The 25,216-nt window shown below is 43.8% G+C and overlaps 1 protein-coding gene across 4 annotated transcripts in view; it reads left to right on the forward strand.

Annotated features, from left to right (window-relative positions):
* Nucleotides 1-25,216, forward strand: part of SLCO2B1 (solute carrier organic anion transporter family member 2B1) — a 149,690-nt gene that overhangs the window by 36,436 nt on the left and 88,038 nt on the right. For all 4 annotated transcript variants that reach the window (XM_066588373.1, XM_066588374.1, XM_066588376.1 and 1 more), the window contains 4 exons: nucleotides 9,835-9,936; nucleotides 12,983-13,120; nucleotides 16,700-16,862; nucleotides 17,967-18,188. In XM_066588373.1, coding sequence (XP_066444470.1) covers nucleotides 9,853-9,936; nucleotides 12,983-13,120; nucleotides 16,700-16,862; nucleotides 17,967-18,188 — 607 coding nt within the window. In that variant the 5' untranslated portion in view covers nucleotides 9,835-9,852. The remainder of the gene's footprint in view (nucleotides 1-9,834; nucleotides 9,937-12,982; nucleotides 13,121-16,699; nucleotides 16,863-17,966; nucleotides 18,189-25,216) is intronic.

The raw sequence follows: 25,216 nt of genomic DNA on the forward strand, positions 1-25,216 counted from the left end.
ACATAGGGGCAGTGTAATAGTAGTTATATTCTTGTACATAGGAGGCAGTATTATAGTAGTTATATTCTTGTACATAGGGGGCAGTATTATAGTAGTTATATTCTTGTACACAGGGGGCAGTATTATAGTAGTTATATTCTTGTACACAGGGGGCAGTATTATAGTAGTTATATTCTTGTACATAGGGGGCGGTATTATAGTAGTTATATTCTTGTACATAGGAGGCAGTATTATAGTAGTTATATTCTTGTACATAGAGGGCAGTATTATAGTAGTTATATTCTTGTACATAGGAGGCAGTATTATAGTAGTTATATTCTTGTACATAGGAGGCAGTATTATAGTAGTTATATTCTTGTACATAGAGGGCAGTATTATAGTAGTTATATTCTTGTACATAGGGGGCAGTATTATAGTAGTTATATTCTTGTACATAGGGGCAGTATTATAGTAGTTATATTCTTGTACATAGGGAGCAGTATTATAGTAGTTATATTCTTGTACATAGGAGGCTGTATTATAGTAGTTATAGTCTTGTACATATGGGGCAGTATTATAGCAGTTATATTCTTGTACATAGAGGGCAGTATTATAGTACTTATATTCTTGTACATAGGGGGCAGTATTATAGTAGTTATATTCTTGTACATAGGAGCAGTATTATAGTAGGTATATTCTTGTACATAGTGGGCAGTATTATAGTAGTTATATTCTGGTACATAGAGGGCAGTATTATAGTAGTTATATTCTTGTACATAGGAGCAGTATTATAGCAGTTATATACTTGTACATAGGGGGCAGTATTATAGCAGTTATATACTTGTACATAGGGGGCAGTATTATAGTAGTTATATTCTTGTACATAGAGGGCAGTATTATAGTAGTTATATTCTTGTATATAGGGGGTAGTATTATAGTAGTTATATTCTTGTACATAGAGGACAGTATTATAGTAGTTATATTCTTGTACATAGGGGGCAGTGTTATAGTAGTTATATTCTTGTACATAGGGGCAGTGTAATAGTAGTTATATTCTTGTACATAGGAGGCAGTATTATAGTAGTTATATTCTTGTACATAGGGGGCAGTATTATAGTAGTTATATTCTTGTACATAGGGGGCAGTATTATAGTAGTTATATTCTTGTACATAGGAGGCAGTATTATAGTAGTTATATTCTTGTACATAGGAGGCAGTATTATAGTAGTTATATTCTTGTACATAGGGGGCAGTATTATAGTAGTTATATTCTTGTACATAGGGGGCAGTATTATAGTAGTTATATTCTTGTACATAGGGGGCAGTATTATAGTAGTTATATTCTTGTACATAGGGGCAGTATTATAGTAGTTATATTCTTGTACATAGGGGGCAGTATTATGGTAGTTATATTCTTGTACATAGGAGGCAGTATTATAGTAGTTATATTCTTGTACATAGGGGCAGTATTATAGTAGTTATATTCTTGTACTTAGTAGGCAGTATTATAGTAGTTATATTCTTGTACATAGGGGGCAGTATTATAGTAGTTATATTCTTGTACATAGGAGGCAGTGTTATAGTAGTTATATTCTTGTACATAGGGGCAGTGTTATACTAGTTATATTCTTGTACATAGGGGGCAGTGTTATAGTAGTTACCGTATATTCTTGTACATAGGGGGCAGTATTATAGTAGTTACTGTATATTCTTGTACATAGGAGCAGTATTGTAGTAGGTATATTCTTGTATTTAGAGGGTAGTTTTATATTATTTTTGTTGTTTTGTCCATATTTAGTTTCAGTTTTAGTCATTGTGATATTATTTATGTGAATTTCTGTTTTGTGGCAAAAGTATCTCTGGTTAGAACAGAGGAGAACGCTGATTTTTTTATGTACCTATACTTCAGCAATGGCAACATATTCTGGTTTTTCCCTGTTTATCTTCTGACCTTTGGTCATTGATTTGTGTTTGCTTGCCTTCCTGTTCTCCCTCTCCATGTGTGAATGTCGTCGCCCTGCAGTGATACAATGTGATGTCTGTTCATTAGGACGCTGTATAGGACTTGTGGATGGCTTCTTGTAGGGAGTGAGAATCTGTCGATTTTCATACCAACCAGAGGTAAATATTATCCCCCCTCAGCCGTGTCGCCCCCTTTGTTGAGCATTCCCAAGAGTCTGGCATTTTCTGCACTCACAGATCTGGTCTTTGAGGAGTTTGCACATGAGGGTTTCCCATCTCAGACCCCCACTTTATTGAGGAAGGGATGGTGGGGGGTCGGTGAAATAATTTTCTGTATGTTCCCTGAATTATCTTCTTGTGATTGCATTCTAAGGACTTCCTAATATTCAGGCGCCTCTCTTCTTGATCTACATCTAAGCCTTTAGCGATGACTGGCAGCTGCTTCTGGTTGACGTGTTTCTTGGTTGTGCAGCCATCTTTACCCCTTGGAGGAGACAATGATGATCAGATGAGAGTAGACTTGTACAATAAGAAGGGGGAATCTGCTAAAGTCTTAAAAATGCCATTGATACGCCTGAAAACCCAGAAGACAGAACATGTTAGAAAAATACTGGTGGCCAAGAGTCAAAAGCCAGTAATCTTGTGGGCATCGACTACAAGGTACCAGGCTAATGTCTTCTCCAGGGTCTCACATAGATAATGGGGCGTTATTTACTTAGACCGGCATTTATTCCGACAGTCTAAATAAACTTTGCAACGGTAAAAGTACGAGAAATGTGTTCACACGTCTGTGGATGCCTCTATGTACCTGGTAATACATCTGCCACCTTTGGCAGCAGCTCCGTCCAGCAGACTGAAGCCTACAGCAGCTACGATCTGCAGTCGGTCTTACTACAATTTACAACGCTTTATGGCATCATTTATAGTAAATAGAGATGAGCGAGCACCACAATGCTCGGGTGCTCGTTACTCGAGACGAATTTTTCGCGATGCTCGAGGGTTCGTTTCGAGTAACGAACCCCATTGAAGTCAATGGGCGACCCGAGCATTTTTGTATTTCGCCGATGCTCGCTAAGGTTTTCATGTGTGAAAATCTGGGCAATTCAAGAAAGTGATGGGAACGACACAGCAACGGATAGGGCAGGCGAGGGGCTACATGTTGGGCTGCATCTCAAGTTCACAGGTCCCACTATTAAGCCACAATACCGGCAAGAGTAACCCCCCCCCCCTCCCAACAACTTTTACTTCTGAAAAGCCCTCATTAGCATGGCATACCTTTGCTAAGCACCACACTACCTCCAACAAAGCACAATCACTGCCTGCATGACACTCCGCTGCCACTTCTCCTGGGTTACATGCTGCCCAACCCCCCCGCACGACCCAGTGTCCACAGCGCACACCAAAGTGTCCCTGCCCAGCCTTCAGCTGCACTCATGCCACGCCACACTCATGTCTATTTATAAGTGCATCTGCCACAGGAAAAGCAGGCACACACTGCAGAGGGTTGGCACGGCTAGGCAGCGACACTCTTTAAAAGGGGCGGGGCGATAGTCCACAATGCTGTACAGAAGCAATGAGAAATCCAATCCTGTGCCACCGCCATCAGGAGCTGCACACGTGGGCATAGCAATGGGGAACCTATGTGCCACACACTATTCATTCTGTCAAGGTGTCTGCATGCCCCAGTCAGACCGCGTTTTTTTATATATAGTCACAGGCAGGTACAACTCTGCAATGGGAATTCCGTGTGCACCCACAGCATGGGTGGCTCCCTGGAACCCACCGGCGGTACATAAATGTATCCCATTGCATTGCCCAAGACAGCTGAGGTAGTAATGTCGTGCTTAATGCAGGTGGGCTTCGGCCCACACTGCATGCCCCAGTCAGACTGGGGTTCTTTAGAAGTGGACACATGTAGTTACAACTCCCTTTGGACCCACAGCATGGGTGGCTCCCTGGAACCCACCGGCGGTACATAAAAATATCCCATTGCAGTGCCCAACACAGCGGATGTAAAGTCAGCTGTAATGCAGGTGGGCTAAAAATTCATTGGATTACACTGTAGGCGAGGGCCCACAAAAATTGGTGTATCAACAGTACTAATGTACATCAGAAAAATTGGCCATGGCCAGCCAAGAGGGCAGGTGAAACCCATTAATCGCTTTGGTTACTGTGGCTTAATTGGTAACTAGGCCTGGAGGCAGCCCAGTTAAAATAAAAATTGGTTCAAGTTAAAGTTTCAACGCTTTAATGAGCATTGAAACGTATAAAAATTGTTTAGAAAAATGATATGACTGAGCCTTGTGGGCCTAAGAAAAATTGCCCGTTCGGCGTGATTACGTGAGGTTTCAGGAGGAGGAGGAGGAGGAGGAGGAGGAATATTATACACAGATTGATGAAGCAGAAATGTCCCCGTTTTGGATGGTGAGAGAGAACGATGCTTCCATCCGCGGGTGCAGCCTACGTATTGTTTAGGTATCGCTGCTGTCCGCTGGTGGAGAAGAGAAGTCTGGGGAAATCCAGGCTTTGTTCATCTTGATGAGTGTTAGCCTGTCGGCACTGTCGGTTGACAGGTGGGTACGCTTATCTGTGATGATTCCCCCAGCCGCACTAAACACCCTCTCTGACAACACGCTAGCCGCAGGACAAGCAAGTACCTCCAGGGCATACAGCGCTAGTTCAGGCCACGTGTCCAGCTTCGACACCCAGTAGTTGTAGGGGGCAGAGGCGTCACGGAGGACGGTCGTGCGATCGGCTACGTACTCCCTCACCATCCTTTTACAGTGCTCCCGCCGACTCAGCCTTGACTGGGGAGCGGTGACACAGTCTTGGTGGGGAGCCATAAAGCTGGCCAGGCCCTTAAAGACTGTTGCACTGCCTGGGATGTACATGCTGCTCGATCTCCGCACCTCCCCTGCTACCTGGCCCTCGGTACTGCGCCTTCTGCCACTAGCGCTGTCGGCTGGGAATTTTACCATCAGTTTGTCCGCCAGGGTCCTGTGGTATAGCAACACTCTCGAACCCCTTTCCTCTTCGGGTATGAGAGTGGAAAGGTTCTCCTTATACCGTGGGTCGAGCAGTGTGTACACCCAGTAATCCGTAGTGGCCAGAATGCGTGCAACGTGAGGGTCACGAGAAAGGCATCCCAACATGAAGTCAGCCATGTGTGCCAGGGTACCTGTACGCAACACATGGCTGTCTTCACTAGGAAGATCACTTTCAGGATCCTCCTCCTCCTCCTCCTCCTCCTCCTCCTCCTCAGGCCATACACGCTGAAAGGATGACAGGCCAGCAGCCTCACCAGTGGGCCAAGCTGTGTCTTCCCCCTCCTCCTCATCTTCCTCCTCCTCCTCCTCCTCACCGCGCTGAGATATAGACAGGAGGGTGCTCTGACTATCCAGCGACATACTGTCTTCCCCCGGCTCCGTTTCCGAGTGCAAAGCATCAGCCTTTATGCTTTGCAGGGAACTTCTCAAGATAAATAGCAGAGGAATGGTGACGCTAATGATTGCAGCATCGCCACTCACCACCTGGGTAGACTCCTCCAAGTTTCCAAGGACCTGGCAGATGGCTGCCAACCAGGCCCACTCTTCTGAAAATAATTGAGGAGGCTGACTCCCACTGCGCCGCCCATGTTGGAGTTGGTATTCCACTATAGCTTTACGTTGTTCATAGAGTCTGGCCAACATGTGGAGCGTAGAGTTCCACCGTGTGGGCACGTCGCACAGCAGTCGGTGCACTGGCAGATTAAACCGATGTTGCAGGGTGCGCAGGGTGGCAGCGTCCGTGTGGGACTTGCGGAAATGTGCGCAGAGCCGGCGCACCTTTCCGAGCAGGTCTGACAAGTGTGGGTAGCTTTTCAGAAAGCGCTGAACCACCAAATTAAAGACATGGGCCAGGCATGGCACGTGCGTGAGGCTGCCGAGCTGCAGAGCCGCCACCAGGTTACGGCCATTGTCACACACGACCATGCCCGGTTGGAGGCTCAGCGGCGCAAGCCAGCGGTCGGTCTGCTCTGTCAGACCCTGCAGCAGTTCGTGGGCCGTGTGCCTCCTATCTCCTAAGCTGAGTAGTTTCAGCACGGCCTGCTGACGCTTGCCCACCGCTGTGCTGCCACACCGCGCGACACCGACTGCTGGCGACGTGCTGCTGCTGCTGACACATCTTGATTACGAGACAGAGGTTGCGTTCGAGGAGGAGGAGGAGGAGGAGGGTGGTTTAGTGGAGGAAGCATACACCGCCGCAGATACCACCACCGAGCTGTGGCCCGCAATTCTGGGGGTGGGTAGGGCGTGAGCGGTCCCAGGCTCTGACTCTGTCCCAGCCTCCACTAAATTCACCCAATGTGCCATCAGGGAGATATAGTGGCCCTGCCCGCCTGTGCTTGTCCACGTGTCCATTGTTAAGTGGACCTTGGCAGTAACCGCGTTGGTGAGGGCGCGTACAATGTTGCAGGAGACGTGGTCGTGCAGGGCTGGGACGGCACATCGAGAAAAGTAGTGGCGACTGGGAACTGAGTAGCGCGGGGCCGCCGCCGCCATCATAGCTTTGAAGGACTCCGTTTCCACAAGCCTATACGGCAGCATCTCAAGGCTGATAAATTTGGCTATGTGCACGTTTAACGCTTGAGCGTGCGGGTGCGTGGCGGCGTACTTGCGCTTGCGCTCAAATACTTGCGCTAGCGACGGCTGGACTGTGCGGTGCGAGACATTGGTGGATGGGGCCGAGGACAGCGGAGGTGAGGGTGTGGGTGCAGGCCAAGAGACGGTAGTGCCTGTGTCCTCAGAGCGGGGTTGGATCTCAGTGGCAGGTTGGGGCACAGGGGGAGAGGCAGCGGTGCAAACCGGAGGCGGTGAACGGCCTTCATCCCACCTTGTGCTTGGCCATCATATGCCTGCGCATGCTGGTGGTGGTGAGGCTGGTGGTGGTGGCTCCCCGGCTGATCTTGGCGCGACAAAGGTTGCACACCACTGTTCGTCGGTCGTCTGCGCTCTCAGTGAAAAACTGCCAGACCTTTGAGCACCTCGGCCTCTGCAGGGTGGCATGGCGCGAGGGTGCGCTTTGGGAAACAGTTGGTGGATTATTCGGTCTGGCCCTGCCTCTACCCCTGGCCACCGCACTGCCTCTTGCAACCTGCCCTGCTGCTGCACTTGCCTCCCCCTCTGAAGACCTGTCCTCAGTAGGCGTAGCAAACCAGGTGGGGTCAGTCACCTCATTGTCCTGCTGCTCTTCCTCAGAATCCTCGGTGCGCTCCTCCCTCGGACTTACTGCCCTTACTACTACCTCACTGCAAGACAACTGTGTCTCATCGTCATCGGCCTCCTCACCCACTGAAAGGTCTTGAGACAGTTGCCGGAAGTCCCCAGCCTCATCCCCCGGACCCCGGGAACTTTGCAATGGTTGGGCATCAGTCACGATAAACTCCTCTGGTGGGAGAGGAACCACTGCTGCCCAATCTGAGCAGGGGCCCGAGAACAGTTCCTGGGAGTCTGCCCGCTCCTCAGAATGTCTCATTTTCATGGAGTGAGGAGGCTGGGAGGAAGGAGGAGCAGCAGCCAGAGGATTCTGAGTTGCAGCAGTGGACGGCGCAGAACTCTGGGTGGTCGATAGATTGCTGGATGCACTTTCTGCCATCCACGACAGGACCTGCTCACACTGCTCATTTTCTAATAAGGGTCTACCGCGTGGACCCATTAAATGTGCTATGAATGTGGGGACGCCAGAAACGTGCCTCTCTCCTAATCCCGCAGCAGTCGGCTGCGATACACCTGGATCAGGAGCTCGGCCTGTGCCCACACCCGGACTAGGGCCTCCGCGTCCTCGGCCGCCCCCACGTCCTCTAGGCCTACCCCTACCCCTCAGCATGCTGTATTACCAGGAATGCAGAAACAGAACGCTGTAATTAAATGTGCCGCTTATTGGCCTGTGGTTGGAGGCTGAGTTCGCTTACGGAACGCCAGGAAATAATTTGGCGCAAGCCTGCTGTAACACTTAGCTGGCTGCGTATTTATTTGGAGAACTACTACCTCCAGCAGACACGGACCCAGAACACTGAGCACAGTGACAGGCAGGCCAAATAGATTTTTTTCAAATCTTTTTTTGCAAAAGGCCCACTGCGTATATTCAATCTATAATATATGTCTTCTGTCCCTGCCTACACACTTCTGTCCCTGGAGTATTACTGCAGGGCGCAATGCTCTGCACGGCCGATATACCAAAAAAAAAATGTGCAACACTGCAAAAAGCAGCCTCCACAGTACTGCACACGGTTAGATGTGGCCCTAAGAAGGACCGTTGGGGTTCTTGAAGCCTACACTAACTCCTAACGCTCTCCCTATAGCAGCTCCGGCACCAGCAGCACTGTCCCTCAGCTATCTCACAAGGCATCTGTGGCGAGCCGCGGGAGGGGCCGATTTTTATACTCGGGTGACACCTGATCTCGCCAGGCACTCACTGCAGGGGGGTGGTATAGGGCTTGAACGTCACAGGGGGAAGTTGTAATGCCTTCCCTGTCTTTCTATTGGCCAGAAAAGCGCGCTAACGTCTCAGAGAGGAAACTGAAAGTAACCGGAACACCGCGTGGTACTCGTTACGAGTAACGAGCATCCCGAACACCCTAATATTCGCACGAATATCAAGCTCGGACGAGTACGTTCGCTCATCTCTAATAGTAAACCTGGAGAGCCACACACAGCGAAGCCCCCTAACGCTGGCACACACCGCCAGGGTCCAGCTTAAAGGGGTTTTATCACCCGATGTGACATACTGTGGGACATACATTCACGGTCCGCCAGCGATCAGTGTGTCCCCGCAGTGCATGTTTAATACCTTTCAGGCTGTTTTTTCTCACCCTTTTGCCGTTTCTTGTAGCCGCCTTCTGGTTTACTATATCTGTCATGGCTTTGCATCTCTTCCAGTCTGCAGTTTGGGGGTCATTTCCCAGCAAGCTACTCCTGCCCTTACAGCCAGGTTCCACCCTTAGCATGGAGGTTTGGGCTCAATTCTGAACTGCGCATGCGCATAAAATTAGCAGTACGGCGCATGCGTGGGCTTTCACAGAAGAACGGGGACTCTGCCCTTCCAGAAAAGGCAAAGCACTGATGTCAGTAGAGGAGTGGGATTGACTTCACTGGCTGGAAGTTAGAGATGGATATGGAAGTTACGTTAGTAGATCCGGGAAAAGTGCTCTGTATTGGGTCATGTGACCCGGCCTGTGATCGCTGGAAGGAAGGAGAATATGAAACACAGGTACATTAGGGATTTGTTGGCAGCGAGATAAAGATGTCAAAGCTTCAGTTAAATGACAAAAACCCTGTAGGGATCAAAAATTTAGCAATTTATGCTTTTTTATCAAAATTGTGCAGAAACAGAGTATTAATACTTCTGTCCCAATGACTGGTCTTCTTCTGGAAGCTTCTCTCATGTGCTCATGGCTTCCAAATGGGCTCCAGTTTGTTAGAAGTCAACTATTCTGTCCTTTCTATACTTCCGAGCGTAATTGTCAGTTACCGCGAGCTGGACGGCCCCTCATGTGTCCAGATGAAGGTGAGGCCCCAGTCAGGAAGGACATCCTTCACTTGACCATGGTTACATTTTCGGTTCTGGTTCTCCTTGCCGTTGACGACCTTCTCAGAAGTCTTCACCAGCATCAGAGTTCAGAGGTGTCAGTACTTTTTTAGTCCCATTCCTTTATGGTTAAGCGTTGATATTCATGAAGAACCCCAATATCACGGTTACTGGGCACATCCGGACGTTTCTAGAACGTGAGGAGCAGCATCCGGGAGTTTCCTGAGACTTTGCCTGCAGGTTTTGTTATAAAACACACGGACATCAATAAGATAACAAGACGTCTGCGGAGACAGAAAACCCTATTCACAATGTATGTTTCTACAGGGAAGGGTCACCAGGAAAATGACGGCCACAAGTCAGAGGGTCTATGGGGAAGAGCAGACGGAGAACAACAAATTCTGCAAGAATCCATTCAACAGCATAAAGGTAAGAAAAACGAGATAGATAGATAGATATGAGATAGATAGGAGATAGATAGATAGATAGATAGATAGATAGGAGATAGATAGATATGAGATAGATAGGAGATAGATAGATAGATAGATAGATAGATAGATAGATAGATAGATAGATATGGGATAGATAGATAGATATGAGATAGATAGATATGAGATAGATAGATAGGAGATAGATAGATAGATAGATATGGGATAGATATAGATAGATATGAGAGATAGGAGATAGATAGGAGATAGATAGGAGATAGATAGATAGATAGATAGATAGATAGATAGATAGATAGATAGATAGGAGATAGATAGGAGATAGATAGGAGATAGATAGATAGATAGATAGATAGATAGATAGATATGGGATAGATATAGATAGATATGAGAGATAGGAGATAGATAGATATGAGATAGATAGGAGATAGATAGGAGATAGATAGATAGGAGATAGATAGATATGAGATAGATAGGAGATAGATAGATAGATAGATAGGAGATAGATAGATAGGAGATAGATAGGAGATAGATAGGAGATAGATAGGAGATAGATAGATAGGAGATAGATAGATATGAGATAGATATGAGATAGATAGATAGATAGATAGGAGATAGAAGATAGATATGGGATAGATATAGATAGATATGAGAGATAGGAGATAGATAGATATGCGATAGATAGATATGCGATAGATAGATAGATAGATAGATAGATAGATAGATAGATAGATAGATAGATAGTTATGGGATAGATATAGATAGATAGGAGATAGATAGATAGATAGGAGATAGATAGATATGAGATAGATAGATAGATAGATAGTTATGGGATAGATATAGATAGATAGGAGATAGATAGATATGAGATAGATAGGAGATAGATAGATAGATAGATAGATAGATAGATAGATAGATAGATAGATAGATAGATAGATAGGAGATAGATAGATAGATATGATATAGATAGGAGATAGATAGATAGGAGATAGATAGGAGATAGATAGGAGATAGATAGATAGGAGATAGATAGATATGAGATAGATAGGAGATAGATAGATAGATAGGAGATAGATAGATAGGAGATAGATAGGAGATAGATAGGAGATAGATAGATAGGAGATAGATAGATATGAGATAGATATGAGATAGATAGATAGATAGATAGATAGATAGATAGATAGATAGATAGATAGATAGGAGATAGAAGATAGATATGGGATAGATATAGATAGATATGAGAGATAGGAGATAGATAGATATGCGATAGATAGATATGAGAGATAGGAGATAGATAGATAGTTATGGGATAGATATAGATAGATAGGAGATAGATAGGAGATAGATAGATAGGAGATAGATAGATATGAGATAGATAGATAGATAGATAGATAGGAGATAGAAGATAGATATGGGATAGATATAGATAGATATGAGAGATAGGAGATAGATAGATATGAGATAGATAGGAGATAGATAGGAGATAGATAGATAGATAGATAGATAGATAGGAGATAGATAGATATGAGAGATAGGAGATAGATAGATATGCGATAGATAGATAGATAGATAGTTATGGGATAGATATAGATAGATAGGAGATAGATAGATATGAGATAGATAGATAGATAGATAGATAGTTATGGGATAGATATAGATAGATAGGAGATAGATAGATATGAGATAGATAGGAGATAGATAGATAGATAGATAGATAGATAGGAGATAGATAGATAGGAGATAGATAGATAGGAGATAGATAGATATGAGATAGATATGAGATAGATAGATAGATAGATAGATAGATAGATAGATAGGAGATAGAAGATAGATATGGGATAGATATAGATAGATATGAGAGATAGGAGATAGATAGATATGCGATAGATAGATATGAGAGATAGGAGATAGATAGATAGTTATGGGATAGATATAGATAGATAGGAGATAGATAGATAGATAGGAGATAGATAGATATGAGATAGATAGATAGATAGATAGTTATGGGATAGATATAGATAGATAGGAGATAGATAGATAGATATGAGATAGATAGATAGGAGATAGATAGACAGTTTTGTAGTAATAATAATATAAATGTGTTTCTTAGAGCATCCTATGCAAATATGTATATTCATATATCCATGTATCCACCTTCATAGAAAATAGCTAGCAGTGAAATGGTTAACTGGTACAACACTGTACACTGTATACTGTATGTTGCATCCTTATACTGGTATCTGAAATACACTCCTACACAAGTTTCCAAGACTTAACAAGGTCCTGAGATGTGTTTCTGATGAGAAAGACCTGCGATGGCCACCGCTCATAAAAGGGGGGGCTGCTCCTTATCTCATCCCTTGGATTCCTTTGGTCCAGATTGGAATATTAATAAAGTCTATGCTATCTGAGTACGTAGGAATTACGTGTTCACATAGCAACATACACCTGGGGCGTAAACATATGTTAATCATCAGCGTCATTACATACTAGGCCAATCATGAGTTGTTATGATGTTGGGAGGGGCGTGCATGTAATTGGTGCTTCATATTCAGTATACCTGTATTGTACTTCCTTTCAATAAACCAGGAGGGTATGGGGGCTCATGGGGAGTATCCGTGAGTACAAATACATATATTCATGCATGAAGCTTCTCATTATAACTAATTTGGAGCAAACCAGTGAAATCTTCTGGAATATGATTCATTCCCATAACAATAGAGAGAGATATATAGAGAGAGGAGATTAGGATTGCTTCATTATCTGTACTCAGAGAGTTATCGCTGTGTTATCTGTGGTGTTACATAGGGCTGCAGGGAACATCTACTACATTATGTGTACTCTTATATTGGAGCTGGTTTAGAATAAAGGATATGTTGTAATTATCCGCTCCATCAGTGGTCTATAAATGATTCTATGATATAACATTCCAGCGTCTGTGACTGCTCTCTGGCGGCTCCTCGGGGGCGGGAACCTTTTTTATATGAGAAGTATTATGTAATTTGTATCTTTTCATCTTGCTATCTCAGGTCTTCGTGGTTTGTCATGGACTCCTGCAGCTTTCTCAGCTCCTTCTCTCCGGCTACCTCAAGAGCTCCATTTCCACTATTGAGAAACGCTTTGGACTCTCCAGTCAGACATCCGGGATTCTGGCTTCCTTCAATGAGGTGACTGCAGGTTTCTTGGTCAGGGGTATCTGAGATGGCATCTGGTAGACTCACTGCCCCTATATTACCCTGTTGCCCCTTCCTTGCTGATGTCAAAAATGTAAAAAAAATCTCTATAAACTTGTTGTCGCAGTAAGGGCGAAGTCAGACAAGCGTTTTTTTTTTGTGCGCCCATGAGCTAAAAAACAGCGCGTCTGATAGAGCCATTGGTTCCCTACGGTGTTTTCACATGTCCGTCTTTTACAGGCACAAAATAAACGCACCTGCAAAAGATTGGACATGCGTGCATCGGTAAGGTCTGTGCTGCGTGTAAAATATTCCTGCGGGGAGTCCCCTCATCACTGAACACCGTGACAAGGGGACCCTCCGCGGGGATGAAGGAATCCCCTGTCACAGCTGTCACAGCTGTGGTAAAGGACCGTGATGCCATCCCATTGCTTACAATGGGACCATCGCTGCAGCTGCCCTCTTGAAAGCAAAGGGGTGCAGGCAACCCTCGCAGTGATTTTCAATTAATTTGAATTCAATGAATGTCTGAGCGCTGCCTGTGATTGGCTGAGCGCTCAGCCAGTCAGACACAGCTCTTTCAGGAGGCGGGGATTTTTAATTTTCCAGCAGGAAAAGAAGCTTCAGAAGAGTGCTGGCAGCCAGTGAGAAGACGCGCCGGAGCCCCGACACCGGCAGAGAGGTGATGTATATATTTTTTTTATTTTTACAGCATCTAGGGATGATTTTCAGGGAAGCGCTTATATTTCTAGCCCCTCCCTGAAAATCACTACGGGGGTTGCCTGCATCCCATTGAAAGCAATGAGCAGGGAACCATGGTAACGCGCATTTTGCTAATGCGTGGAGCGCTTTTTTTTGCTCACATAGGTGCGCAGAAAAAATGCTCGTCTGACTGAACGCTAATCGTGCCGATGAGATAAGAAAGTTATCAGGTTATTTATACTGAATGCCAAACGCCATAAAGACAAATCTCAAAAACAATGGCGGAATTTCTGGATGTTTTTCTATCCGGCCCCTAGAATGGTTTGAGGGCGGGGGGTCCAGGATTTCTTGTTTTTTCATAAGTTTGTCCAAGGAAAAACTGGCCCGGGGGGACAATATCGATCTCAGTTAGTCCTTTATATCACTATGTCCAACCTAGATATTATCCACTTCGCATTGGAAACGCAAAAAGGAATCTGAGCCACTTGTTGTGATCGTACTGAACTGCTGAATAAAGGTCACCTGTTCCAGTATTTATGGTTAAAGGGGTTGTCCCGCGGCAGCAAGTGGGGGTATACACTTCTGTATGGCCATATTAATGCACTTTGTAATGTACATTGTGCATTAATTATGAGCCATACAGAAGTTATAAGAAGTTATTCACTTACCTGCTCCGTTGCTAGCGTCCTCGTTTCCATGAAGCCGACTAATTTTCGCCGTCTAATGGCCAAATTAGCCGAGCTTGCGCAGTCCGGGTCTTCTTCTTATCTCAATGGGGCTCCGTGTAGCTCCGCCCCGTCACGTGCCGATTCCAGCCAATCAGGAGGCTGGAATCGGCAATGGACCGCACAGAAGCCCTGCGGTCCACCGAGGGAGAAGATGCCGGCGGCCATCTTCAGCCGGTAAGTAAGAAGTCACCGGAGCGCGGGGATTCAGGTAAGCGCTGTGCGGATTTTTCTTTAGGTCCCTGCATCGGGGTTGTCTCGCGCCGAACGGGGGGGGGGGGGGTTTGAAAAAAAAAAAAACCCGTTTCGGCGCGGGACAACCCCTTTAAATATAAAAACATGCAAAATCTGAAATATAAAACCAATGGAGTATTTGCTGCTCTTCATTCTCCCACAATGATATAATAAAAGCTAATCAGCAAGTCCTATTGTGCCACTGAAACAAACAAATCGTCCCACAAAAGGAGAAGCTCAGCTTTGGCCCCGTCGGTGCAAAACTAAATGCCATGGCCTGGCATCACTATGAGAAGAAATACTGCATGGCAGTACAGAAGTACTGCAGTGTATTATCGGAGGGATTATCACATCGCAGGTTGAAGTCCCCTATGGGGACACTAAAAACGTTAAAAAACAAAACGTAAAAAAATTGTAAAAAAACCACCACCTTTTTTGCTCACTTTCCTCTCTTTTGTTTAATAAAAAAATTAAAATAAAAACCACATTTATTATTATCCCATCCGTAGCGACTCGTACAAGAAATTGCACATTTTTTAGTGGAATCTGTGCGTGCCCGTGGACATGGGGGGGAAAGACAGTTTCTTACCTCTCCAGATCCAGCGCGAGTCTCCTCCATCGTGGCCAGACCTTCTTTCTTCAGCACGGCGGATGTGTTCAGGGGGTGCGTAAGCTGAGGGGCCCGCTGCATGCGCAGTGCTCTTTTTTTATTCTTCAAATCTCCTGCTTTCCTGGAGGTTCGCGGCCCGTCCACAGTGACAGCCGCAGGGGGTCCGCGGATCAGACGGCTTCCATTGCCTTCAATGGAAAATGGAGGGAACCGTAGGAAAATGGAGCGTGCTTTTTACTGTTCTGCGGAGGCAAATGCATCCCTATGGGCGCTTGACTTGTGGATCTCCCACGCGGGTTCCGCAAATCGAATCCGCCCGTGGACATTGGGCCTTATCCTGTACAGCAAATGCTATTAAAACAACTGAGCAGAAATCCTTTATTTGTTCATTTTGATTTCCAAAGAAGCAATAAAAGTGACAAAAAAGCCACATTTACCCCAAAATAGTATCAATAAAAACTGCAATAGGAAAAGTAAGGGGGTCACAACTCAATTATTCAATGCTAATTGCAAAAGTAAGTGCACCCTTATGTAATGAAACTTCTCAGTGTCGTACAAGCATGAAATTTGGCGCAAGCAATCTTTAGGTGCTAAGTGAGGAGAGTGGGAGGGGTGGCACATTCTTCAGACGGACATCAGTACATGCAGCCTGAGGATAATCTAACAGTCTTCTATGTGTATGCATATCTTAGTCCTCGGTTCCTCTAAAGTAACCGTGACTTCATAAAATTTTCTGTGCAAACAACACGTAAAAACCTGGAACAGATTAACTTGGGCGAGGCCGGGGATATCAGCTAGTGTGTATATGTATATATATATATATATATATATTAGAGAGAGAGAGATTGTTGATTCCACTCTATACAATCATTTACAGATCTGTCATCAACATTTATCTATTTTTTTGTAATAATTTTGCCAGAATCAGGAAGTATTACGGTCCGTGGACAGTGTGGACTTCTCATCACAGCATACTTTTTAGGGCGATGCACATAACAGATTTTTTTTACGGGTTGCTAAACATATTTTTGTGTGTGGGGGAGGGGGGGGGGGGACATAATTTTCAGTTGGGAAAGCAATTCCTTTTTGGAGAGACACAGGTAGTTTTCAGGGGTGCACATATTTTTTTTGGGGGGGGGGCTTATTGGGGAAGGCGGCACATGCGGTGATGAGCAGTGGGTGATGGCCCGTACCTCTTGTCTTTACAGGATATACAGGATAATAGTTCATCTGGGAATGTAAAGTGTTGTAATGAAACCTTTTTGGTGACTTCTGCAGCGTCTCTATTACTTCTGCTTTCAGATCGGGAACACCGTACTCATTGTCTTCGTCAGCTATTTTGGGAGCAGAGTCCACCGACCGCGGTTCATCGGCTGCGGAGCGCTGATTGTCTGCGCTGCTGGATTTACCATGTGTCTACCTCATTTTATTATGGGGCGGTATGAATACGACAAATCTACTGCCAGTAAGTAAAGGGTTTCGGTAAGTAACATCTGGGGTCCAACCGAGGGAATAAGCATGGAGGCTCTAGTACCCTGTTGTACCACCTCTAGATTGGATACAAGATGTGATACGAGCGGGCATGGAGGCTCTAGTACCCTGTTGGGCCGTCTCTGTCTTGGATACAAGATGTGATACAGGTGGGCATGGATGCTCTAGCACCCTGTTGTACCGCCTCTAGCTTGGATACAAGATGTGATACAGGCAGGCATGGAGGCTCTAGTACCCTGTTGTACCGCCTCTAGCTTGGATACAAGATGTGATACAGGCAGGCATGGAGGCTCTAGTACCCTGTTGTACCACCTCTAGCTTGGATACAAGATGTGATACGGGCGGGCATGGAGGCTCTAGTACCCTGTTGTACTGCCTCTAGCTTGGATACAAGATGTGATACGGGCGGGCATGGAGGCTCTAGTACCCTGTTGTACCACCTCTAGATTGAATGCAAGATGTGATACGAGCAGGCATGGAGGTATAAGTACCCTGTTGTACCGCTTCTAGCTTGGATGCAAGATGTGATACGGGGGGCATGGAGGCTCTAGTACCCTGTTGTACCGCCTCTAGCTTGGATACAGGATGTGATATGGGGGGCATGGAGGCTCTAGTACCCTGTTGTACCGCCTCTAGCTTGGATACAAGATGTGATACGGGGGGCATGGAGGCTCTAGTACCCTGTTGTACCGCTTCTAGCTTGGATGCAAGATGTGATACGGGTGGGCATGGAGGCTCTAGTACCCTGTTGTACCGCTTCTAGCTTGGATGCAAGATGTGATATGGGCGGGCATGGAGGCTCTAGTACCCTGTTGTACCGCCTCCAGTTTGGATACAAGATTTGATTCAAGTGGGCATGGAGGGACTAGTTAATTAATTTATAATAATACTTAAAAAAAAAAACTATTTTGTATTTCCTTTTCTTGCGCCCCCCCCCCCCCCCCTCCCCATCAGGAACTTGTGGTTGTACATTATTCTGCATAGCGACTGGACTGAATGTAGTATTATAGGAGATCCATGGACCGTTGGAGGACACGACTCCCATGTGCTCACCCCCATCATCCTCCCTCTATTCCAGGTGCCTACAGTAACACAACAGATATCTGCCAGCCCGACCCACTGAGCCAAAACCCCAGCAGTGACCAGTGCATGGCAAAGACTCTAAAAGGCAACAAGGACGTCCTGTCCATCCTGTTCATCGGTCAGATCCTGCTTGGCATCGGCGGTGTGCCCATACAGCCATTCGGGATTTCTTACATTGATGATTTCGCCAACAAAAGGAACTCGCCGCTGTACATAGGTGAGATCAGCGGCGCCATCTTGCCAAACAGGATGGGAACGTGAGTGTCTGAGTTTTACAATGACCCAGCCATCAATTTATTATTCCCTCTTTTGTACTGATCCTTAGTTACAACCAGTATATTACTCCAGAGCTGCATTTATAATTCTGCTGTTGGAAACAGTCAGCAGGCTTAAAGCTTTCCCAAAATCTGGTGACTGTGGAGTACGTGGGGTAACGAATGTAAACGACCCGAATGAGGTTTATACAGACACTGAGCAAGCAGGGTGTGCGGGGAGATTTCAGCTCTGCAGCCAACAGTTGTGAATGTACCTGTGGATGATAGTGGACCATCTTCTCCCCCTGCTGTACATGTTCACTCGTTGACTTCTATTGTGAGAACACATATTGCACTAAATACGTTTTTTCTTTTCACCCGATTTTTATTTTGCTTTTCTGTGATTTTTCTGCCCAACTTTCAGCTAAATGATGTAAGTTCTGCGCCCTGCTTTACGGTTCCCAGGGTTCCATGCAATAACAACAGATAGCAATTTTATCAAACCAAGCGATCCGTTTTTTTAATCGCACCCATAAACCTGAATAGGCGATATTTATGAGAAAATCGCACCAGAATTGCGCGTGCTGCAGTATTCTTTTCATCAGATTTCACGGTGGATTTGCTGAAAATTTGCAGTGGAAGACGTCCAGGTCTGGAGGATTTACCCCAAGAGGTGCTCTTAGCATTAGGAGGAACCTCCCAATTAGAGGAGGACCCTTGTATATTCTCCATGTGCTCAATGGCAGACGTGTAACTTTAAGCACCTGAACGCCAGCGCAAAGCCTGCACCAAGCCCCCCGCCTACCGTGTGCCATTTATAGTACTGGCATCTCATTATGTGACAGGGGGATCTATGTGCCCCAAGACCCGGGTGTGACTACTACCTCTGCGCCCCCATAGCTGTACTCCTGCTCATTGTACACCAGGTGAAGAGAGAGCGTTACCTTGTGACCCTTCTGCCCTGCATAGTACCTGTAGAGCAGATACCCGACCATCGACATATCAGCAGCGCAGCTACAATCTGTGTCGGCAAACTTCACAAACACGTTTAGCGGAATTCTGGAAGTCGTCCAATCATACAGGCCAAGAACAAATGTGCACAATGTGCCGGTATGAGGGCGGAGACTCAATGCTTCCTGTTCCATAAGAGAGAAACAAGTAACAGAGAGATCTCCCTGAACTCCACTCTATCTATCTATCTATCTATCTATCTATCTATCTATCTATCTATCTATCTATCTATCTATCTATCTATCTATCTCCTATCTATCTATCTCCTATCTATCTATCTATCTATCTATCTATCTATCTATCTATCTATCTATCTATCTATCTATCTCCTATCTATCAATCTCCTATCTATCTATCTATCTATCTATCTATCTATCTATCTATCTATCTCCTATCTATCTATCTATCTATCTATCTATCTCCTATCTATCTATCTCATATCTATCTGTCTATCTATCTCATATCTATCTATCTCCTATCTATCTATCTCCTATCTATCTATCTCCTATCTATCTATCTCATATCTATCTATCTATCTATCCCCTATCTATCTATCTCTCTATCTATCTATCTATCCCCTATCTATCTATCTCTCTATCTATCTATCTATCTATCCCCTATCTATCTATCTATCTATCTATCTATCTCCTATCTATCTATCTCCTATCTATCTATCTATCTATCTATCTATCTATCTATCTATCTATCTATCTATCTATCTATCTATCTCCTATCTATCTATCTATCTCCTATCTATCTATCTCCTATCTATCTATCTATCTATCTATCTCCTATCTATCTATCTCCTATCTATCTATCTATCTATCATCTATCTATCTATCTATCTATCTATCTATCTATCTATCTCCTATCTATCTATCTATCTATCTATCTATCTATCTATCTATCTATCTCCTATCTATCTATCTATCTATCTCTCTCTATCTATCTATCTATCTATCTATCTCTCTATCTATCTATCTATCTATCTATCTATCTATCTATCTATCTATCTATCTATCTATCTCCTATCTATCTATCTCCTATCTCCTATCTATCTATCTATCTATCTATCTATCTATCTATCTATCTATCTATCTATCTATCTATCTATCTATCTCCTATCTATCTATCTCCTATCTATCTATCTATCTATCTATCTATCTATCTATCTATATCATATCTATCTCCTATCTATCTATCTATCTCCTATCTATCTCCTATCTATCTATCTATCTATCTATCTATCTATCTATCTATCTATCTATCAGATATTAGATAGATAGATAGACAGGTAGATAGATATGAGATAGATAGATAGATAGGAGATAGATAGGAGATAGATAGATAGATAGGAGATAGATATGATATAGATAGATAGATAGATAGATGAGAGATAGATAGATATGAGATAGATAGATAGATAGATATGAGATAGATAGATAGATAGATATGAGATAGATAGATATGAGATAGATAGATAGATAGATATGAGATAGATAGATAGATATGAGATAGATAGATAGATAGATATGAGATAGATAGATAGATAGATATGAGATAGATAGATAGATAGATATGAGATAGATAGATAGATAGAGATAGATAGATAGATAGATAGATAGGTATGAGATAGATAGATATGAGATAGATAGATAGATAGATAGTTAGATAGATAGATAGATAGATAGATATGGGATAGATAGATATTAATCTATCTATCTATCTATCTATCTATCTATCTATCTATCTATCTATCTATCATGGGGATTTCTCATTATATATTGTAATAGTAGGATAATAGATTCGGCTCGCAGCGATAATCACTGTAATGTATTCCGGCGCTGGGAGCGAGCGTTCTTTGCTCTGCAGGATTGAGAGTTTATAATTTGCAGGATCAAATATTTGCCCATAAATTACATTTTCCTGAGTGACTTTTATGATTCCGGTAATCCCCAGATAACAAGACGCCGTCATGCATAATGTAAGCGCTGCCGTGTCTCCTTTTATGTCATAGATCACAGATATTGAGATTTCTAAGGAGATGAGCCACTGTAGCGAAGATCATGTAGCGAGGCGTCTGCAGCATGGGGCTGTGATCGGGACGCTCTAATGTGTCGCATCCAATTTTTGGTGTTTCTTCACGGACATTTTTAATGATTTTGACTTTCGCCTGGTTTCACCTTGTTCTGCTAGAAGCTGTCACATTAATAGCAGCTGAATACCACAGATACACCAAAACAAGAAGAGCGAAGTAACGGCGACTTCACACCTAGAAGAACAGGAATGTAATGTCTCTGTCCAGTCAGGAGGAGATCTCTGTCTGCCTCAGCTGTAATGTCCTCCAGGTGTTCTCCCTGCCCATCTTGTCTCGTTCCCCTCATGCCCTGCCCTCTCCACCTCCTCTCTACCATTCCTACCCTGGCTTGGTTTCCTCCATGTCCTCTTGGATGCCAGTCTCTTCATCACATCTCTATTATATTCATGCCATGCTTCCCTTCTTTCCCACCTTCTATCTGTTACATAAATCTTGCCAGTTCCAGCTATGTTTTATGATGGTTTACTTCAGTTCCCATCATCTATTATACCCCAGACAGTAACAAGGGGGCGCTCTAATAACTATGTTTAGATATATCAGGGGTCGGTACAGAGATCTCTCCCATCATCTATTATACCCAGGAGTGTAACAAGGGAGCGCTCTAATAACTATGTATAATATATCAGGTGTCAGTACAGAGATCTCTCCCATCATCTATTATACCCAGGACTGTAACAAGGGGGCGCTCTAATAACTATGTATAATACATCAGGGGTCAGTACAGAGATCTCTCCCATCATCTATTATACCCAGGACTGTAACAAGTGGGTGCTCTAATAACTATGTGTAGATATACCAGGGGTCAGTACAGAAATCTCTCTCATTATCTATTATACCCAGGAGTGTAACAAGGGGGCACTCTAAAAACTATGTATAAATATATCAGGGGTCGGTACAGAGATCTCTCCCATCATCGATTTATTCCCAGGACTGTAACAAGGGGGCGCTCTAATAACTATGTATAGATAGATCCAGGGTAAGTACAGAGATCTCTCCCATCATCTATTATACCTAGAGTGTAACAAGGGAGCACTCTAATAACTATGTATATATATATATATATCACGGTTCAGTACAGAGCTCTCTCCATCATCTATTATACCCAGGACTGTAACAAGGGGGCACTCTAATAACTATGTAAAATATATCAGGGGTCAGTACAGAGATCGTTCCCATCATCTATTATACCCAGGACTGTAACAAGGGGGTGCTCTAATAACTATGTATAGATATATTAGGGCACAGTACAGATCTCTCTCATCATCTATCATACTCAGGACTGTAAAAAGGGGGCGCTCTAATAACTATGTATAGATATATCAGGGGTCAGTACAGAGATCTCTCCCATCATCTATTTTATACTGGACTGTAACAAGGGAGCTCTCTAATAACTACGTATAGATATATCAGGGGTCAGTACAGAGATCTCTCTAATCATCTATTATACCCAGGACTGTGAGAAGGGAGCGCTCTAATAACTATGTATAGATATATCAGGGGTCAGTACAGAGATCTCTCCATCATCTATTATACCCAGGACTGTAACAAGGGGACGCTCTAATAACTGTGTATAGATATATCAGGGGTCAGTACAGAGATCTCTCCATCATCTATTATACCCAGGACTGTAACAAGGGGGCGCTCTAATAACTATGTATAGATATATCAGGGGTCAGTACAGAGATCTCTCCATCATCTATTATACCCAGGACTGTAACAAGGGGACGCTCTAATAACTGTGTATAGATATATCAGGGGTCAGTACAGAGATCTCTCCCATCATCTATTATACCCAGGACTGTAACAAGGGGGCGCTCTATTACTATGTATAGATATATCAGGGGTCAGTACAGAGATCCCTCCCATCGTCTATTATACCCAGGACTGTAACAAGGGAGCGCTCTAATAACTATTTATAATATATCAGGGGTTAATACAGAGATCTCCCTCATCATCTATTATACCCAGGACTGTTACAGGGGGGCGCTCTAATAACTATGTATAGATATATCAGGGGTCAGTACAGAGATCTCTCCCATCATCTATTACACTTAGGACTGTAACAAGGGGGCACTCTAATAACGATGTATAATATATCCGGGGTAAGTACAGAGATCTCTCCCATCATCTATTATACCCAGGAGTGTAACAAGGGGGCGCTCTAACAACTATGTGTAGATATACCAGGGGTCAGTACAGAAATCTCTCTCATTATCTATTATACCCAGGAGTGTAACAAGGGGCACTCTAAAAACTATGTATAATATATCAGGTGTCGGTACAGGGATCTCTCCCATCATCTATTATACCCAGGACTGTAACAAGGGGGCGCTCTAACAACTATGTGTAGATATACCAGGGGTCAGTACAGAAATCTCTCTCATTATCTATTATACCCAGGAGTGTAACAAGGGGCACTCTAAAAACTATGTATAAATATATCAGGGGTCGGTACAGAGATCTCTCCCATCATCTATTATACCCAGGACTGTAACAAGGGGGTGCTCTAATAACTATGTATAGATATATCAGGGTCAGTACAGAAATCTCTCTCATTATCTATTATACCCAGGAGTGTAACAAGGGGCACTCTAATAACTATGTATAGATATATCAGGGGTCGGTACAGAGATCTCTCCCATCATCTATTATACCTAGAGTGTAACAAGGGGGCGCTCTAATAACTATGTGTATATATATATATATATATATATATATATATATATATATATATATCACGGTTCAGTACAGAGCTCTCTCCATCATCTATTATACCCAGGACTGTAACAAGGGGGCGCTCTAATAACTATGTATAGATATATCAGGGGTCAGTACAGAGATCTCTCCCATCATCTATTCATACCCAGGACTGTAATGTAACAAGGGGGCGCTCTAATAACTATGTATAGATATATCAGGGGACAATACAGAGATCTCTCCCATCATCTATTATACCCAGAACTGTAACAAGGGGGCGCTTTAATAACTATGAATAGATATATCAGGGTCAGTACAGAGATCTCTCCCATCATCTATTATACCTAGAACTGCAACAAGGGGGCGCTCTAATAATTATGCATAGATATATCAGGGTTAAGTACAGAGATCTCTCCCATCATCTATTACACTTAGGACTGTAACAAGGGGGCGCTCTAATAACGATGTATAATATATCCGGGATAAGTACAGAGATCTCTCCCATCATCTATTATACCCAGGACTGTAACAAGAATTCACTGCGAGAACCAAGGCTCTTGTAAGCTGTTAGACTATTTCTCACTGAAAAGGCCCGAAAATAAAATATAATCTTTATTAATTTAAAGGATAAAAAACCCCTCTAGTACAGAGATCTCTCCATCATCTATTATGCCCAGGACTGTAACAAGGGGGCTCTCTAATAACTATGTATAATGTATTAGGGGTCAGTACAGAGATCTCTCTCATCATCTATTATACCTAGGACTGTAACAAGGGGGCACTCTAATAACTATGTATAGATATATCAGGGTTCAGTACAGAGATCTCTCCCCTCATCTATTATACCCAGGACGGTAACAAGGGGGCGCTCTAATAACTATGTATAGATATATCAGGGGTCAGTACAGAGATCTCTCCCCTCATCTATTATACCCAGGACTGTAAGAAGGGGGCGCTCTAATAACTATGTATAGATATATGAAGGGGCAGTACAGAGATCTCTCCATCATCCATTATACCCAGGACTGTAACAAGAGGGCACTTTAATAACTATGTATAGATATATCAGGGGTCAGTACAGAGATCTCTCCCATCATCTATTATACCCAGGACTGTGACTGTAATAAGGAGGCATTATCTTCATCTAGAACATTCTTTACTGGAGGAGCAGTGAGACTGTGGAAC

This window comes from Eleutherodactylus coqui, chromosome 1 (genome assembly GCF_035609145.1).
Source record: "Eleutherodactylus coqui strain aEleCoq1 chromosome 1, aEleCoq1.hap1, whole genome shotgun sequence".
NCBI classification, from domain to species: Eukaryota; Metazoa; Chordata; class Amphibia; order Anura; family Eleutherodactylidae; genus Eleutherodactylus; species Eleutherodactylus coqui.